General features: G+C 39.4%; 1 protein-coding gene across 5 annotated transcripts in view; it reads left to right on the top strand.

Moving 5' to 3' along the window:
- The window catches only part of LOC110513333 (transmembrane channel-like protein 6), a 28,603-nt gene extending 14,988 nt beyond the window's left edge, over window positions 1–13,615 (top strand). For 4 of the 5 annotated variants that reach the window (XM_036939167.1, XM_036939169.1, XM_036939168.1 and 1 more), the window contains 5 exons: window positions 149–239; window positions 7,465–7,562; window positions 9,371–9,466; window positions 9,652–9,727; window positions 10,280–10,747. In XM_036939167.1, the coding sequence (XP_036795062.1) occupies window positions 149–239; window positions 7,465–7,562; window positions 9,371–9,466; window positions 9,652–9,727; window positions 10,280–10,732 (814 nt within the window). In that variant the 3' untranslated portion in view covers window positions 10,733–10,747. Of the gene's footprint in view, window positions 1–148; window positions 240–7,464; window positions 7,563–9,370; window positions 9,467–9,651; window positions 9,728–10,279; window positions 10,748–11,080; window positions 11,258–11,422; window positions 11,502–11,612; window positions 11,718–13,026 lie in introns of those variants that run through there. The other variant, XM_036939171.1, reaches the window with a different exon arrangement.
- Window positions 13,616–16,292: the final 2,677 nt, after the last annotated feature.

Raw genomic sequence — 16,292 nt, 5'->3', positions numbered from 1 at the left:
CCCAAAAAAGTCAGGACCCGCTGTGTGTATTGACCCCATTCTGGGTCCGGACCACAGTCCTCCATTTCAGTATGGCTGGGCTAAACTGACCTTAAATCAGCACTCTTACTCTGAGACACTTGATACTGTACATCCTGTTTTTATACAGGAACCTACTGCTGAAGGTGAGCATTCTTGGCGTACTGTGCTACCATTGGCTGGGGAAAATTGCAGCTGAACCAGAGCAACATGGTCTGCAGGTAAGACACCTGATACTTGTCACCATGCTGTCTGTCATAAAACAAGATGTCACCTTCAAATTAAGGTCCCCTTTCATTGAAACATTAGTAGCTAAGAATTTATGGCCCAAAGTAGTAGTAGGGGACAGTTCTATATTTACTAGGGAGGCTGGTCTAACTCAAGGTGTCATACAAAAAATGTACCTCCCTTCTCAGCTTAACTATTTACACATGACCCCCCCTTTTCACTGTAAAATAAATTGCACACCCTCCCCCCTCATAGAATTAACTCAAAATAATGTTTACGACCACAAATAACAACTGTAGCAACACTGTGTTTATAAACATGGGTATCAACTTTGCCACTTCAGCATGCTTTTGTGGCACGATTGATGCCGTGCAGGTTGAGGGTTGGCCGACCACCACAGAGGAGCTCACTCTCCCTGCCTGTTTCATTACTCTACAATCAGAGCCAGATGCAGACAATGATCAGCTAGGGGGAAATCAGATTTAAAATGTTAATGCCATATGTATAACTATGTCAAATATGTGACACATTTTCCACCAACAGGTTTCTGTCCCAATGCACCACACAACCAATAAACAAAGCATACCAATTCCATGCACCTCAATTTCATGATTTACGTTTTCAGCACCACAACAAATAGACTGACAACTGGAAATGCATCCCTCTCTACCTTGTAGGCCTTCCCAGTATTGAAGGCTTGTGTTGACAATCTCCGACTGTCATTAAACTGTCATTTTGGTGTTTTGTAACAGATGCCTCTTTCCATTTGTCAAATGGCCGCTGCACTGTTTGGATTGATACATTTTTTTTATTCGTCACAAGTCCTCAACTGGCAGCTTCATTGAATAGTACCATACCATTACCATTGAGAACCATACCCGGCCAACACATAGAAACACAAATCATAGAAATAAAGGACATAGAATGCCCACCCAAATCACACCCTGACCAAACCAAAAAAGGCCCTCTCTGCGGGCCCCGGACGAGGTTGCCCAGTCCGGGGCCCGCAACGAGGGTCCCCAGTCTGGGGCCCGCAGAGAGGGTCCTCACACCAGAGGCGCCACCAAAGCGGGGTGAGCCAGAGGTGGAGCGGGGTCTACGTCCCGCACCAGAGCCGCCACCGCGGATAGATGCCCACCCAGACCCTCCCCTATAGGTTCAGGTTTTGCGGCCAGAGTCCGCACCTTTGGAGGGGGGTAAGGTCACACTACCATGCCCTGTGCCCAATAAAATATATATATAAAAAACACACTACCCTCCCCTGTGCCCAATACAACATATATATAAAAAACACACTACCCTCCCCTGTGCCCAATACAAAATATATATATAAAAAACACACTACCCTCCCCTGTGCCCAATACAATATATATATATAAAAAACACACTACCCTCCCCTGTGCCCAATACAATATATATATATAAAAAACACACTACCCTCCCCTGTGCCCAATACAAAATATATATATAAAAAACACACTACCCTCCCCTGTGCCCAATATAAAATATATATATAAAACACACTACCCTCCCCTGTGCCCAATACAATATATATATAAAAAACACACTACCCTCCCCTGTGCCCAATACAAAATATATTTAAAAAACACACTACCCTCCCCTGTGCCCAATACAAAATATATATAAAAAACACACTACCCTCCCCTGTGCCCAATACAACATATATTTAAAAAACACACTACCCTCCCCTGTGCCCAATACAAAATATATATAAAAAACACACTACCCTCCCCTGTGCCCAATAAAATATATATATAAAAAACACACTACCCTCCCCTGTGCCCAATATAAAATATATTTAAAAAACACACTACCCTCCCCTGTGCCCAATAAAATATATATATAAAAAACACACTACCCTCCCCTGTGCCCAATATAAACTATATATAAAAAACACACTACCCTCCCCTGTGCCCAATATAAAATATATATATAAAAAACACACTACCCTCCCCTGTGCCCAATATAAACTATATATAAAAAACACACTACCCTCCCCTGTGCCCAATACAAAATATATATAAAAAACACACTACCCTCCCCTGTGCCCAATAAAATATATATATAAAAAACACACTACCCTCCCCTGTGCCCAATATAAAATATATTTAAAAAACACACTACCCTCCCCTGTGCCCAATATAAAATATATATATAAAACACACTACCCTCCCCTGTGCCCAATACAACATATATATAAAAAACACACTACCCTCCCCTGTGCCCAATACAAAATATATATAAAAAAACACACTACCCTCCCCTGTGCCCAATATAAAATATATATATAAAACACACTACCCTCCCCTGTGCCCAATACAACATATATATAAAAAACACACTACCCTCCCCTGTGCCCAATACAATATATATATAAAAAACACACTACCCTCCCCTGTGCCCAATACAACATATATATAAAAAACACACTACCCTCCCCTGTGCCCAATACAATATATATATAAAAAACACACTACCCTCCCCTGTGCCCAATACAATATATATATAAAAAACACACTACCCTCCCCTGTGCCCAATACAATATATATATAAAAAACACACTACCCTCCCCTGTGCCCAATACAAAATATATATATAAAACACACTACCATGCCCTGTGCCCAATACAATATATATATAAAAAACACACTACCCTCCCCTGTGCCCAATACAACATATATATAAAAAACACACTACCCTCCCCTGTGCCCAATACAATATATATATAAAAAACACACTACCCTCCCCTGTGCCCAATACAATATATATATATAAAAAACACACTACCCTCCCCTGTGCCCAATACAACATATATATATAAAAAACACACTACCCTCCCCTGTGCCCAATACAACATATATATATAAAAAACACACTACCCTCCCCTGTGCCCAATACAACATATATATATAAAAAACACACTACCCTCCCCTGTGCCCAATACAAAATATATTTAAAAAACACACTACCCTCCCCTGTGCCCAATACAATATATATATATAAAAAACACACTACCATGCCCTGTGCCCAATACAAAATATATATATAAAAAACACACTACCCTCCCCTGTGCCCAATACAAACATATATATATAAAAAACACACTACCCTCCCCTGTGCCCAATACAATATATATATATAAAACACACTACCCTCCCCTGTGCCCAATACAATATATATATATAAAACACACTACCCTCCCCTGTGCCCAATACAACATATATATATAAAAAACACACTACCCTCCCCTGTGCCCAATACAAAATATATAAAAAACACACTACCCTCCCCTGTGCCCAATACAAACATATATATAAAAAACACACTACCCTCCCCTGTGCCCAATACAAACATATATATAAAAAACACACTACCCTCCCCTGTGCCCAATACAAAATATATATAAAAAACACACTACCCTCCCCTGTGCCCAATACAATATATATATAAAAAACACACTACCCTCCCCTGTGCCCAATACAAACATATATATAAAAAACACACTACCCTCCCCTGTGCCCAATATAAAATATATATATAAAAAACACACTACCCTCCCCTGTGCCCAATACAAACATATATATATAAAAAACACACTACCCTCCCCTGTGCCCAATACAATATATATATATATATAAAACACACTACCCTCCCCTGTGCCCAATACAATATATATATAAAAAACACACTACCCTCCCCTGTGCCCAATACAATATATATAAAAAACACACTACCATGCCCTGTGCCCAATACAACATATATATAAAAAACACACTACCCTCCCCTGTGCCCAATACAATATATATAAAAAACACACTACCCTCCCCTGTGCCCAATACAATATATATAAAAAACACACTACCCTCCCCTGTGCCCAATACAAAATATATATAAAAAACACACTACCCTCCCCTGTGCCCAATACAAAATATATATAAAAAACACACTACCCTCCCCTGTGCCCAATACAATATATATAAAAAACACACTACCCTCCCCTGTGCCCAATACAATATATATAAAAAACACACTACCCTCCCCTGTGCCCAATACAATATATATATATAAAAAACACACTACCCTCCCCTGTGCCCAATACAATATATATATATATATAAAAAACACACTACCCTCCCCTGTGCCCAATACAACATATATATAAAAAACACACTACCATGCCCTGTGCCCAATACAAAATATATATATAAAAAACACACTACCCTCCCCTGTGCCCAATAAAATATATATATAAAAAACACACTACCCTCCCCTGTGCCCAATACAATATATATATATAAAAAACACACTACCATGCCCTGTGCCCAATACAAAATATATATAAAAAACACACTACCCTCCCCTGTGCCCAATATAAAATATATATATAAAAAACACACTACCCTCCCCTGTGCCCAATACAACATATATATATAAAAAACACACTACCCTCCCCTGTGCCCAATACAACATATATATATAAAAAACACACTACCCTCCCCTGTGCCCAATACACAATATATATATAAAAAACACACTACCCTCCCCTGTGCCCAATACAATATATATATAAAAAACACACTACCCTCCCCTGTGCCCAATACAACATATATATAAAAAACACACTACCCTCCCCTGTGCCCAATACAAAATATATATATAAAAAACACACTACCCTCCCCTGTGCCCAATACAATATATATATATAAAAAACACACTACCCTCCCCTGTGCCCAATACAATATATATATATAAAAAACACACTACCCTCCCCTGTGCCCAATACAACATATATATAAAAAAACACACTACCCTCCCCTGTGCCCAATACAAAATATATTTAAAAAACACACTACCCTCCCCTGTGCCCAATACAATATATATATATAAAAAACACACTACCCTCCCCTGTGCCCAATACAACATATATATAAAAAAAACACACTACCCTCCCCTGTGCCCAATACAAAATATATTTAAAAAACACACTACCCTCCCCTGTGCCCAATACAATATATATATATAAAAAACACACTACCCTCCCCTGTGCCCAATACAACATATATATAAAAAAAACACACTACCCTCCCCTGTGCCCAATACAAAATATATTTAAAAAACACACTACCCTCCCCTGTGCCCAATACAAAATATATTTAAAAAACACACTACCCTCCCCTGTGCCCAATACAATATATATATATAAAAAACACACTACCCTCCCCTGTGCCCAATACAAAATATATTTAAAAAACACACTACCCTCCCCTGTGCCCAATACAATATATATATATAAAAAACACACTACCCTCCCCTGTGCCCAATACAAAATATATATAAAAAAAACACACTACCCTCCCCTGTGCCCAATATAAAATATATTTAAAAAACACACTACCCTCCCCTGTGCCCAATACAAAATATATTTAAAAAACACACTACCCTCCCCTGTGCCCAATACAAAATATATTTAAAAAACACACTACCCTCCCCTGTGCCCAATATAAAATATATTTAAAAAACACACTACCCTCCCCTGTGCCCAATATAAAATATATTTAAAAAACACACTACCCTCCCCTGTGCCCAATATAAAATATATTTAAAAAACACACTACCCTCCCCTGTGCCCAATACAAAATATATTTAAAAAACACACTACCCTCCCCTGTGCCCAATATAAAATATATTTAAAAAACACACTACCCTCCCCTGTGCCCAATACAAAATATATTTAAAAAACACACTACCCTCCCCTGTGCCCAATACAAACATATATATAAAAAACACACTACCCTCCCCTGTGCCCAATACAAAAATATATATATAAAAAACACACTACCCTCCCCTGTGCCCAATACAAACATATATATAAAAAACACACTACCCTCCCCTGTGCCCAATACAAAAATATATATATAAAAAACACACTACCCTCCCCTGTGCCCAATACAATATATATATATAAAAAACACACTACCCTCCCCTGTGCCCAATACAAACATATATATAAAAAACACACTACCCTCCCCTGTGCCCAATACAAACATATATATAAAAAACACACTACCCTCCCCTGTGCCCAATACAATATATATATATAAAAAACACACTACCCTCCCCTGTGCCCAATACAAAATATATATAAAAAACACACTACCCTCCCCTGTGCCCAATACAAACATATATATAAAAAACACACTACCCTCCCCTGTGCCCAATACAACATATATATATAAAAAACACACTACCCTCCCCTGTGCCCAATACAAAATATATTTAAAAAACACACTACCATGCCCTGTGCCCAATACAAAATATATTTAAAAAACACACTACCCTCCCCTGTGCCCAATACAATATATATATATAAAAAACACACTACCCTCCCCTGTGCCCAATACAAAATATATTTAAAAAACACACTACCCTCCCCTGTGCCCAATACAATATATATATATAAAAAACACACTACCCTCCCCTGTGCCCAATACAATATATATATATAAAAAACACACTACCCTCCCCTGTGCCCAATACAATATATATATAAAAAACACACTACCCTCCCCTGTGCCCAATACAACATATATATATATAAAAAACACACTACCCTCCCCTGTGCCCAATACAATATATATATATAAAACACACTACCCTCCCCTGTGCCCAATACAACATATATAAAAAACACACTACCCTCCCCTGTGCCCAATACAACATATATAAAAAACACACTACCCTCCCCTGTGCCCAATACAAAATATATATAAAAAACACACTACCCTCCCCTGTGCCCAATACAAACATATATATAAAAAACACACTACCCTCCCCTGTGCCCAATACAATATATATAAAAAACACACTACCATGCCCTGTGCCCAATACAATATATATATAAAAAACACACTACCCTCCCCTGTGCCCAATACAACATATATATAAAAAACACACTACCATGCCCTGTGCCCAATACAAAAATATATTTAAAAAACACACTACCCTCCCCTGTGCCCAATAAAATAAAATAAATGCATAACCCTCCCCAAAGCACTTTTTTAAAAATTTTGTTGGAAAACCCTCCCTTATTTGGGATAGTATAGACTATTTTCAGATGTCAATTAGTCTGTTAATGAGTTCCCACCACAGTTGTTGTAATGTATATTTTGACTTTGGTATCTTGGTCTGTCTCTACAGTGCTGGGAGAGCTTTGTTGGTCAGGAGCTGTATCGTTTCCTGCTCGTGGATTTCATATTCACGGTTCTCTACACAGTCTTCGGAGAATTTATTTGGAAGTAAGAAGTGTTTTATGGTAATAATTCCTGTAAGATGTACTGACACTCCCCTCTGTAACCCCATGTTGTGGAGATTTGTATGTGTTAACCTACAGTACCAGTCAAAAGTTTGGACACGCCTAATACTTTGGACACGTTTTTCTTTATTTTTACTATTTTCTACATTGTAGAATAAGAGTGAAGACATCAAAACAATGCAATAACACATATGGAATCATGTAGTAACCCAAAAAATGTTAAACAAATCTAAATATATTTGAGATTCTTCAAAGTAGCCACCCTTTGCCTTGATGACAGCTTTGCACACTCTTGGCATTCTATATGTAGTCATCTGGAATGCATTTCAATTAAAAAGTTAATTTCTGTAATTTATTTTCTTAGTGTGTTTGAGCCAATCAGTTGTGTTGTGACAAGGTAGGGGGACGTATACAGAAGATAGCCCTATTTGGTAAAATACCAAGTCCATATTATTGCAAAAACAGCTCAAATAAGCAAAGAGAAACGACAGTCCATCATTACTTTTTAAGACATTAAGGTCAGTCAATCCGGAACATTTCAAGAACTTTGAAAGTTTCTTCAAGTGCAGTCGCAAAAAACATCAAGCACTATGATGAAACTGGCTCTCATGAGGACCGCCACAGGAATGGAAGACCCAGAGTTACCTCTGCTGCAGAGGATACGTTCATTAGAGTTACCAGCCTCAGAAATTGCAGCCCAAATAAACTTAAACAGCATTGCTACCACAGCATTCTGCAGCGATATACTATCCCATCTGGTTTACGCTTAGTGGGACAATGACCCAACACACCTCTAGGCTGTGTAAGGGCTATTTGGCCAAGGAGGAGAGTGATGGAGTGCTACATCAGATGATCTGGACTCCACAATCACCCAACCTCAACCCAATTGATATGGTTTGGGATGAGTTGGACCGTGGAGTGAAGGAAAAGCAGCCAACAAGTGCTCAGCATATGTGGGAACACCTTCAGGACTGTTGGAAAAGCATTCCAGGTGAAGCTGGTTGAGAGAATACCAAGAGTGTGCAAAGCTGTCAAGAAAAAGGGTGGCTGCTTTGAAGAATCTAAAACACTTTTTGATTACTGTATGATTCCATATGTGTTATTTCATAGTTATGGCTTCACTATTATTATGCAATGTAGAAAATGAGTAAAAATAAAGAAAAAACCTTGAATGAGTAGGTTTAGAATGAGTGTGTCTAAACTTTTGACTGGTACTGTGTATTCTACTATTTTCATATTCGCTCTACTTGCTCTTTGGAGATTCTATCTGGAAATATTTGAGTGACTAACCAGCTGAGCATATTTTGAAGATGTTTGTGTAGATAATTCATGTGCAATGTAACTGGTATTCTATTTTCACTGTGCTTGACATGCTCTCTGGGTAATTTGTGAGGAAGTCGGTAGTGAAGTTGTGAGTGCCAGAACTGCTTGAGCATTTGTTTGTTTCACATTCACTGTGAGATGTACTGACACTACTATTTTAATGTTGACTGTGTTCTACAGTCTTTTGAAGGATGCTTCAAGAGTCCCTTCATTAGATGACCTTCATTAGTCAGACAGCTAAACAGTAACCAATACAGGTTTTTCTACTATTTGTGTGTGATTGTATTTCTGTTCTTGTCATATTAGCAGTCATTCTGTATAGTATGTTCAAGTTGTAAGTGCCAAAGTGTATTTGTGAAATGGAAATAAGCTTTTTTTTAATAGAAGTTGTACGTGGCAGACCTGCTGAACATGTTGTTTAGAATTCCTGTAAAATGTACTGATACTCCACACTGTTTCCCCCCATAGGCGGTTTTCTCAAGGAGTGCTGAGGAGAAGGAGGAAGCCAGTGTTTGATATCGCCCGTAACGTACTCGAGCTCATCTATGGGCAAACCCTCACCTGGTAAAATGCCTGCTCGCATGCCATGAGTCGTCTCACCTCGTATCTCTGTGACATAATTGTTTTGTCATGCTTCGTTAGATGCTGCAGGTGCCGTCAGCCCTGGGTCGTCTCTCTTTCTTTTGATGATAATGTCATTGAGGTTTCTGTGGTATTTATGTCTCCTTCTCTGTCATCTTTTCCCACAGGCTAGGCTTGCTCTTCACTCCTTTACTGCCAGCTGTGCAGATCCTCAAGCTGTTGTTGTTGTTCCATATGAAAAAGGTAGGTAGGTCCCAGCTCAGAGCTCCACCAGTGTAACCATTACACAGTGAAGGTAGGCCCCAGCTCAGAGCTCAACCAGTGTGACTATTTCAGTGACAGTGGTACACTCCTTAAAAGAGGTCAAACTATCATGTCCAAACTCTGCACTTGTCATAACCAGAGGCCCAAAAAGTGTTGACAAACGATTAGGTAAGTAAAGGTCCTGTCCAGAAACTTAAGGTCCCCAACTTAATTCCCACCCGCTCATGCTCTGTTTGCCTGCCTTCTCTGACCTTGTTCACTTTGACCCGAGCCACTTCCTTCAATTGAAAATGAATAGGATCCGCCATTTTGTTGCCAGCTATCGCACTCAGTGGAAACCCCAGCGGTGTTAGACTCATTAGTCTTTCTTCTTTTGTTGCTGTTTGCCATCCTCAGAGCAGTCTACTGGGGAACTCTCTTGTTGCTTTTCTCCCTCCCCAGAGCAGTCTACTGGGGAACTCTCTTGTTGCTTTTCTCCCTCCTCAGAGCAGTCTACTTGTGAACTCTCTTGTTGCTTTTCTCCCTCCTCAGAGCAGTCTACTGGTGAACTCTCTTGTTGCTTTTCTCCCTCCTCAGGGCAGTCTACTTGTGAACTCTCTTGTTGCTTTTCTCCCTCCTCAGAGCAGTCTACTGGTGAACTCTCTTGTTGCTTTTCTCCCTCCTCAGGGCAGTCTACTGGTGAACTCTCTTGTTGCTTTTCTCCCTCCTCAGAGCAGTCTACTGGTGAACTCTCTTGTTGCTTTTCTCCCTCCTCAGAGCAGTCTACTGGTGAACTCTCTTGTTGCTTTTCTCCCTCCTCAGAGCAGTCTACTGGTGAACTCTCTTGTTGCTTTTCTCCCTCCTCAGAGCAGTCTACTAGTGAACTGCCAGGCATCCAGGAAGCCGTGGAGAGCCAGTCAGATGAGCACCCTCTTCATCTCTCTGCTGTGTTTCCCCTCTTTCCTCGGGGCCACTGTGTCTGTGACCTACACCATATGGACGTGAGTCTGTCCAATACACACACGAGCGGTGTCTGACACACACACACACACACACACACACACACACACACACACACACACACACACACACACACAAATATATCAACCTATACCAATGTAGGCACAAGTATGCATGCATACAGTACATGCACCTTTTCACTTTTGAGTCTATGTTGCTATGTAACATCCCTTGAAAAGTACGCATCTCTGGAATTGTGCTGGGAAGGACAACATGAACAGAAAATATATTTCAGCCTGAACAGTACGCTTCAGGTTGACACTGCAGTATGAAAAGGATGTTGTGGTCCAAATGTTTCTTCCACTCTTCCCTTCGCCTCCCCCCCCCCCATAGGATTAAGCCCTCCTCTGGCTGTGGTCCTTTCAGGAACCTCCCCTTCATGTTCCACTCAGGCAAACAGTGGGCCCAGGAGCTGAAGAGTACCAACCCCAAGCTGGCCTGGCTCAACTGGGTACACAGCTGCTTGGTGGAGAACCCCCTCTTCCTGTTCCTGTTGGCAGGTGTCTTTCTGTGAGTCAGCATCCAACAAGGACATTCTTTGGACTGCTCTGGATATTTCTTGTTGTGTGCCGTTTGGCTGACACTATTATGCAAAGCCACTAACAGTACAGTGTATGTTTTAAGCATGTTATGTTCACCTACCTGGCAGTTAATGTTTCCTCTCTTTTTTTTCAGAATGGTCATTTACATTCACACCCAAGTTTTAGAGGGCCAAAGGAAAATAATCAGTCTGCTACAGGAGCAAATAGAAAATGTGTGTGTGTGTGTGTATATGTATAGACCAAAAACTTCTGTTTCATTGAATATTCTTACAAAGATAGATCTGTGTGTTGATGGTTACTCATCTGTTCTTTTTCATCACCAGGAGGGGAAGGACAAGAAGTTCTTAATTACTAGTCTGCAGGCCATCCATGAGAAGAGGCAGTATCCACTGTCCCCTTCCTCCAGGCCTCAGCCACAGGGCAGTGAGGTGAGTGACCCTGACTGCGCCGTGTTCATTAGCGTACGCAACAGGAAAATGTTCAGCAACAGAAAACGTAAATGTTGAGCAACAGAAAAGGAAGTCCAGGTGGGCCCTCCCTGTTTGTGTGCTTTCTTCTGTTTGGTACCTAATGAACATGACCCTGTTGTATGACCTCCAAGAGCTGCTGCTGTGATTAGTCTGTACCAAAACCATGGTGCTGTCTTCTGACAGATCTGTCTTGTCCTGCAAACACAGATTCAGGTTGATATGTTAGTCTAAACAGATTCAGGTTGATATGTTAGTCTAAACAGATTCAGGTTGATGTGTTAGTCTAAACAGATTCAGGTTGATGTGTTAGTCTAAACAGATTCAGGTTGATGTGTTAGTCTAAACAGATTCAGGTTGATGTGTTAGTCTAAACAGATTCAGGTTGATGTGTTAGTCTAAACAGATTCAGGTTGATGTGTTAGTCTAAACAGATTCAGGTTGATATGTTAGTCTAAACAGATTCAGGTTGATATGTTAGTCTAAACAGATTCAGGTTGATGTGTTAGTCTAAACAGATTCAGGTTGATGTGTTAGTCTAAACAGATTCAGGTTGATGTGTTAGTCTAAACAGATTCAGGTTGATGTGTTTGTCTAAACAGATTCAGGTTGATATGTTAGTCTAAACAGATTCAGGTTGATATGTTAGTCTAAACAGATTCAGGTTGATATGTTAGTCTAAACAGATTCAGGTTGATGTGTTAGTCTAAACATATTCAGGTTGATGTGTTAGTCTAAACAGATTCAGGTTGATGTGTTAGTCTAAACAGATTCAGGTTGATATGTTAGTCTAAACAGATTCAGGTTGATATGTTAGTCTAAACAGATTCAGGTTGATATGTTAGTCTAAACAGATTCAGGTTGATGTGTTAGTCTAAACAGATTCAGGTTGATGTGTTAGTCTAAACAGATTCAGGTTGATATGTTAGTATAAACAGATTCAGGTTGATGTGTTAGTATAAACAGATTCAGGTTGATATGTTAGTCTAAACAGATTCAGGTTGATATGTTAGTCTAAACAGATTCAGGTTGATATGTTAGTCTAAACAGATTCAGGTTGATGTGTTAGTCTAAACAGATTCAGGTTGATGTGTTACTCTAAACAGATTCAGGTTGATATGTTAGTCTAAACAGATTCAGGTTGATATGTTAGTCTAAACAGATTCAGGTTGATATGTTAGTCTAAACAGATTCAGGTTGATATGTTAGTCTAAACAGATTCAGGTCATTTCTGTTAAATATTACATCGGTTTCCCTTATGTCATTTCAGGTTGAATGTGTTTTAGTTGAAGATTAAATTATTCCAGAGTATTCATTGGATGCTGCATGTTACATTTTGGACTCCCATCACATCAAGGATATTTGTCTGCTATCAACCAGTCAAAGTGAACTCAAAGTTGAGTGATGTGTGTGGTGAAGGACATTGAGACATTTCTTGTAGAATGTAACTATGACTGATGTGTGTTCAAGACTATCAGAATATAAAGTAACTGAGACTGATATGTATTCTAGACCATCAGAATGTGAAGTAACTGAGATTGATATGTATTCTAGACCATCAGAATGTGAAGTAACTGAGATTGATATGTATTCTAGACCATCAGAATGTGAAGTAACTGAGACTGATATGTATTCTAGACCATCAGAATGTGATGTAACTGAGACTGATATATATTCAAGACCATCCGAGGTGTGTTTTATACTAGTATGGTATTTCCAATGTGGGCCATAACTGTCTAATTTGCCTTTTGTTAATATATATTTGTAAATATATTTATTGTCTCTGGGCTGTCTGTCACCGCTTTCAAGCTTCAATGTATACTGAACAAAAATATAAACGCAACATGCAACAATTTCAACGATTTTACTGCGTTACAGTTTGTCATGACGTTGCCCTCTTTGGGTACAGCGAGCACCCCTCCCTCTGCACCAGCCCTTTTCTATGCACCATCCCCCTACCCCCCTGTCTCCTACACCCAGGCTGCTGTGGCCAGAGAGAGGTTGTAAATTCCTGGAGGAGATTATCTCCTCATTGCCACAGTATAGAGACAGAGTGAGTTTTCATAGAGAGAACAAAGGAATTTCTTCCACCTCACAGAACTTGAGTTCCGAGCAACATTTATGTTCTGGAGAAGGTATAAAAGATCGGTGAAGAATCCGACTATGAATTGGTCCGTTTGGTACAATTTTGTGAAACTCATGGGAGACAATACGGCCACATTACCATAACGCTGTTTATATAATAGCCTCAGTTATGAGGCTTGCATCTAATTGCTGTACAGGATGAATGAGGAAAGATTAAACTATTTGTGGGATGCTATGTAATGATGTAATGTGAGAAAATTGTATTTCTGTGTAAAGTTTCACTTAAGTCACAGGCACGCTCCCATGAACACAGTTGGGACCTGGCATCATGAGACAGCCTTTTTCCGCTCTTCAGAATAAAACCCCCACCTTGAGAATTCTCAACAGACCATATTTCTCTCAATTACGAGAAGACAAAGGTTGCAGACCAGCTTACCTCGATAACGAGAGGGCCAAGGTTTGAGACCAGACTGCTGAATCTTTTAACCATCCCACGTGGTTAAACTCTTAGACTATCGATACCGACAGAATAAGAACAAGTCTTTGATATTAATTACTAGTCTGCAGCTAGGAATTCGGTATCATTGAACACGAAGACCGACAACCGCCGAAACATCTATTCTATAACGACTTGAATGAATGTCACTCTGAACTATCCATTCTAACCACGACAGATGGAGAGAGAGAGAAGGCGGACATACTCTCCAACAGAAACAAACTTTTTAACAGAGATCAAGACGACACACTGAGCGTAAATCTATATATTGATTGCAATTGTTCCCGAATGAGTGAGCGTTCATGTGCAAAGGATTAGTATTTCAATTGTTATAATATTTAACTTTGTAGTGTCTCATCTCAGTTGACCCGCACTTCCCTTTTTGTCCACCAAGCTGTGATGGCGGTTTATCACACTAGGGAAACTCTGCTATCATTTCCTTGTAACGATCTACTGTTTGATTATGCATTTCTGTGAATTACTTAGTTAGTAAATAAATATTTTAAGACAATTGATGTATGGAAGACTCATAGTGAAGACTAGGTTCGTGCAGATAACCAACAATTTTCGACGTTTGGAATGAGACTAACATGAGGTAAATAATGATTCATTAATCAAGACTGATTGATCAGATATTAAAATATCTGAAAGTTATATTTGGAAAATTATAACTTTGTAATCTGAATATTTTCCATGGTGCCCCTACTTCCTAGTTAATTACAGTTACATGATTAATCAGTTTAACCTCTCTGGGAAATGTGGGACGTAGCGTCCCACCCCGCCAACAGCCAGTGAAAGTGCAGGGCGCCAAATTCAAAACAACAAAAATCTCATAATTAAAATTCCTCAAGCATACAAGTATTTTACACCATTTTAAAGATACAATTCTCGTTAATCCAGCCACAGTGTCTGATTTCAAAAAGGCTTTACAGCAAAAGCACCACAAACGACTATAATAGGTCACCACCAAGTAACAGAAAAACACAGCCATTTTTCCAGCCAAAGAGAGGAGTCACAAAAAGCAGAAATAAAATTAATCACTAACCTTTGATGATCTTCATCAGATGACTCACAGATGACTCATAGGACTTCATGTTACACAATACATGTATGTTTTGTTCGATACAGTGCATATTTATATCCAAAAATCTCATTTTACATTGGCGTGTTATGTTCAGTAGTTCCAAAACATGCAGTGATTTTGCAGAGAGCCACATCAATTTACAGAAATACTCATAATAAACATTAAGAGATACAACTATTATACATAGAACTGTAGATAAACTTCTCACAGCAACCGCTGTGTCAGATTTCAAAAAAACTTTACGGAAAAAGCATACCATGCAGTAATCTGAGTACGGCGCTCAGAGACCAAACAAGCCAAAAAGATATCCGCCATATTGTTTTTGCCTGCCATATGAGTTCTGTTATACTCACAGACATCATTCAAACAGTTTTAGAAACTTCAGAGTGTTTTCTATCCAAATGCACTAATACTAATATGCATATATTAGCAACTGGGACTGAGGAGCAGGCCGTTTACTCTGGGCACCTTATCAAACCAAGCTACTCAATACTGCCCCAGCCATAAGAAGTTAAACCTGATAATGCATATATTGCTAATCTGTGGTCCAGGACCCTATAAATGTAGTGGGGGAGGGTTATCAATTATTAGAATACATCAATCATTTTGTGCAGCCCCTATCATGACCCCAAGATGACCCGCATCATTGCCTAGATTGTTACTTAACATTCATTGCTAGGAGGCGACATATCACAAAGGGAAGGAGGGGTGAACAATGCCCATTTACTCAGAAATTTCTGTGGAACTCAATCCAGTAATATGTGAGTTATGCTGCAGGATGAGTAACATGTAACTTGTAGAAAGCCAAGAGTAGGATTGCATCATCTTCTTGTGAAGCAGGAAGAGAAACCTTGTACCCACCCCGAATCCA

The sequence above is a fragment of the Oncorhynchus mykiss genome, chromosome 12 (assembly GCF_013265735.2).
Source record: "Oncorhynchus mykiss isolate Arlee chromosome 12, USDA_OmykA_1.1, whole genome shotgun sequence".
In the NCBI taxonomy this organism is placed as follows: Eukaryota; Metazoa; Chordata; class Actinopteri; order Salmoniformes; family Salmonidae; genus Oncorhynchus; species Oncorhynchus mykiss.
Note: the sequence above shows the minus strand (reverse complement) of the source record. Positions and strands in the feature narration are given on the sequence as shown.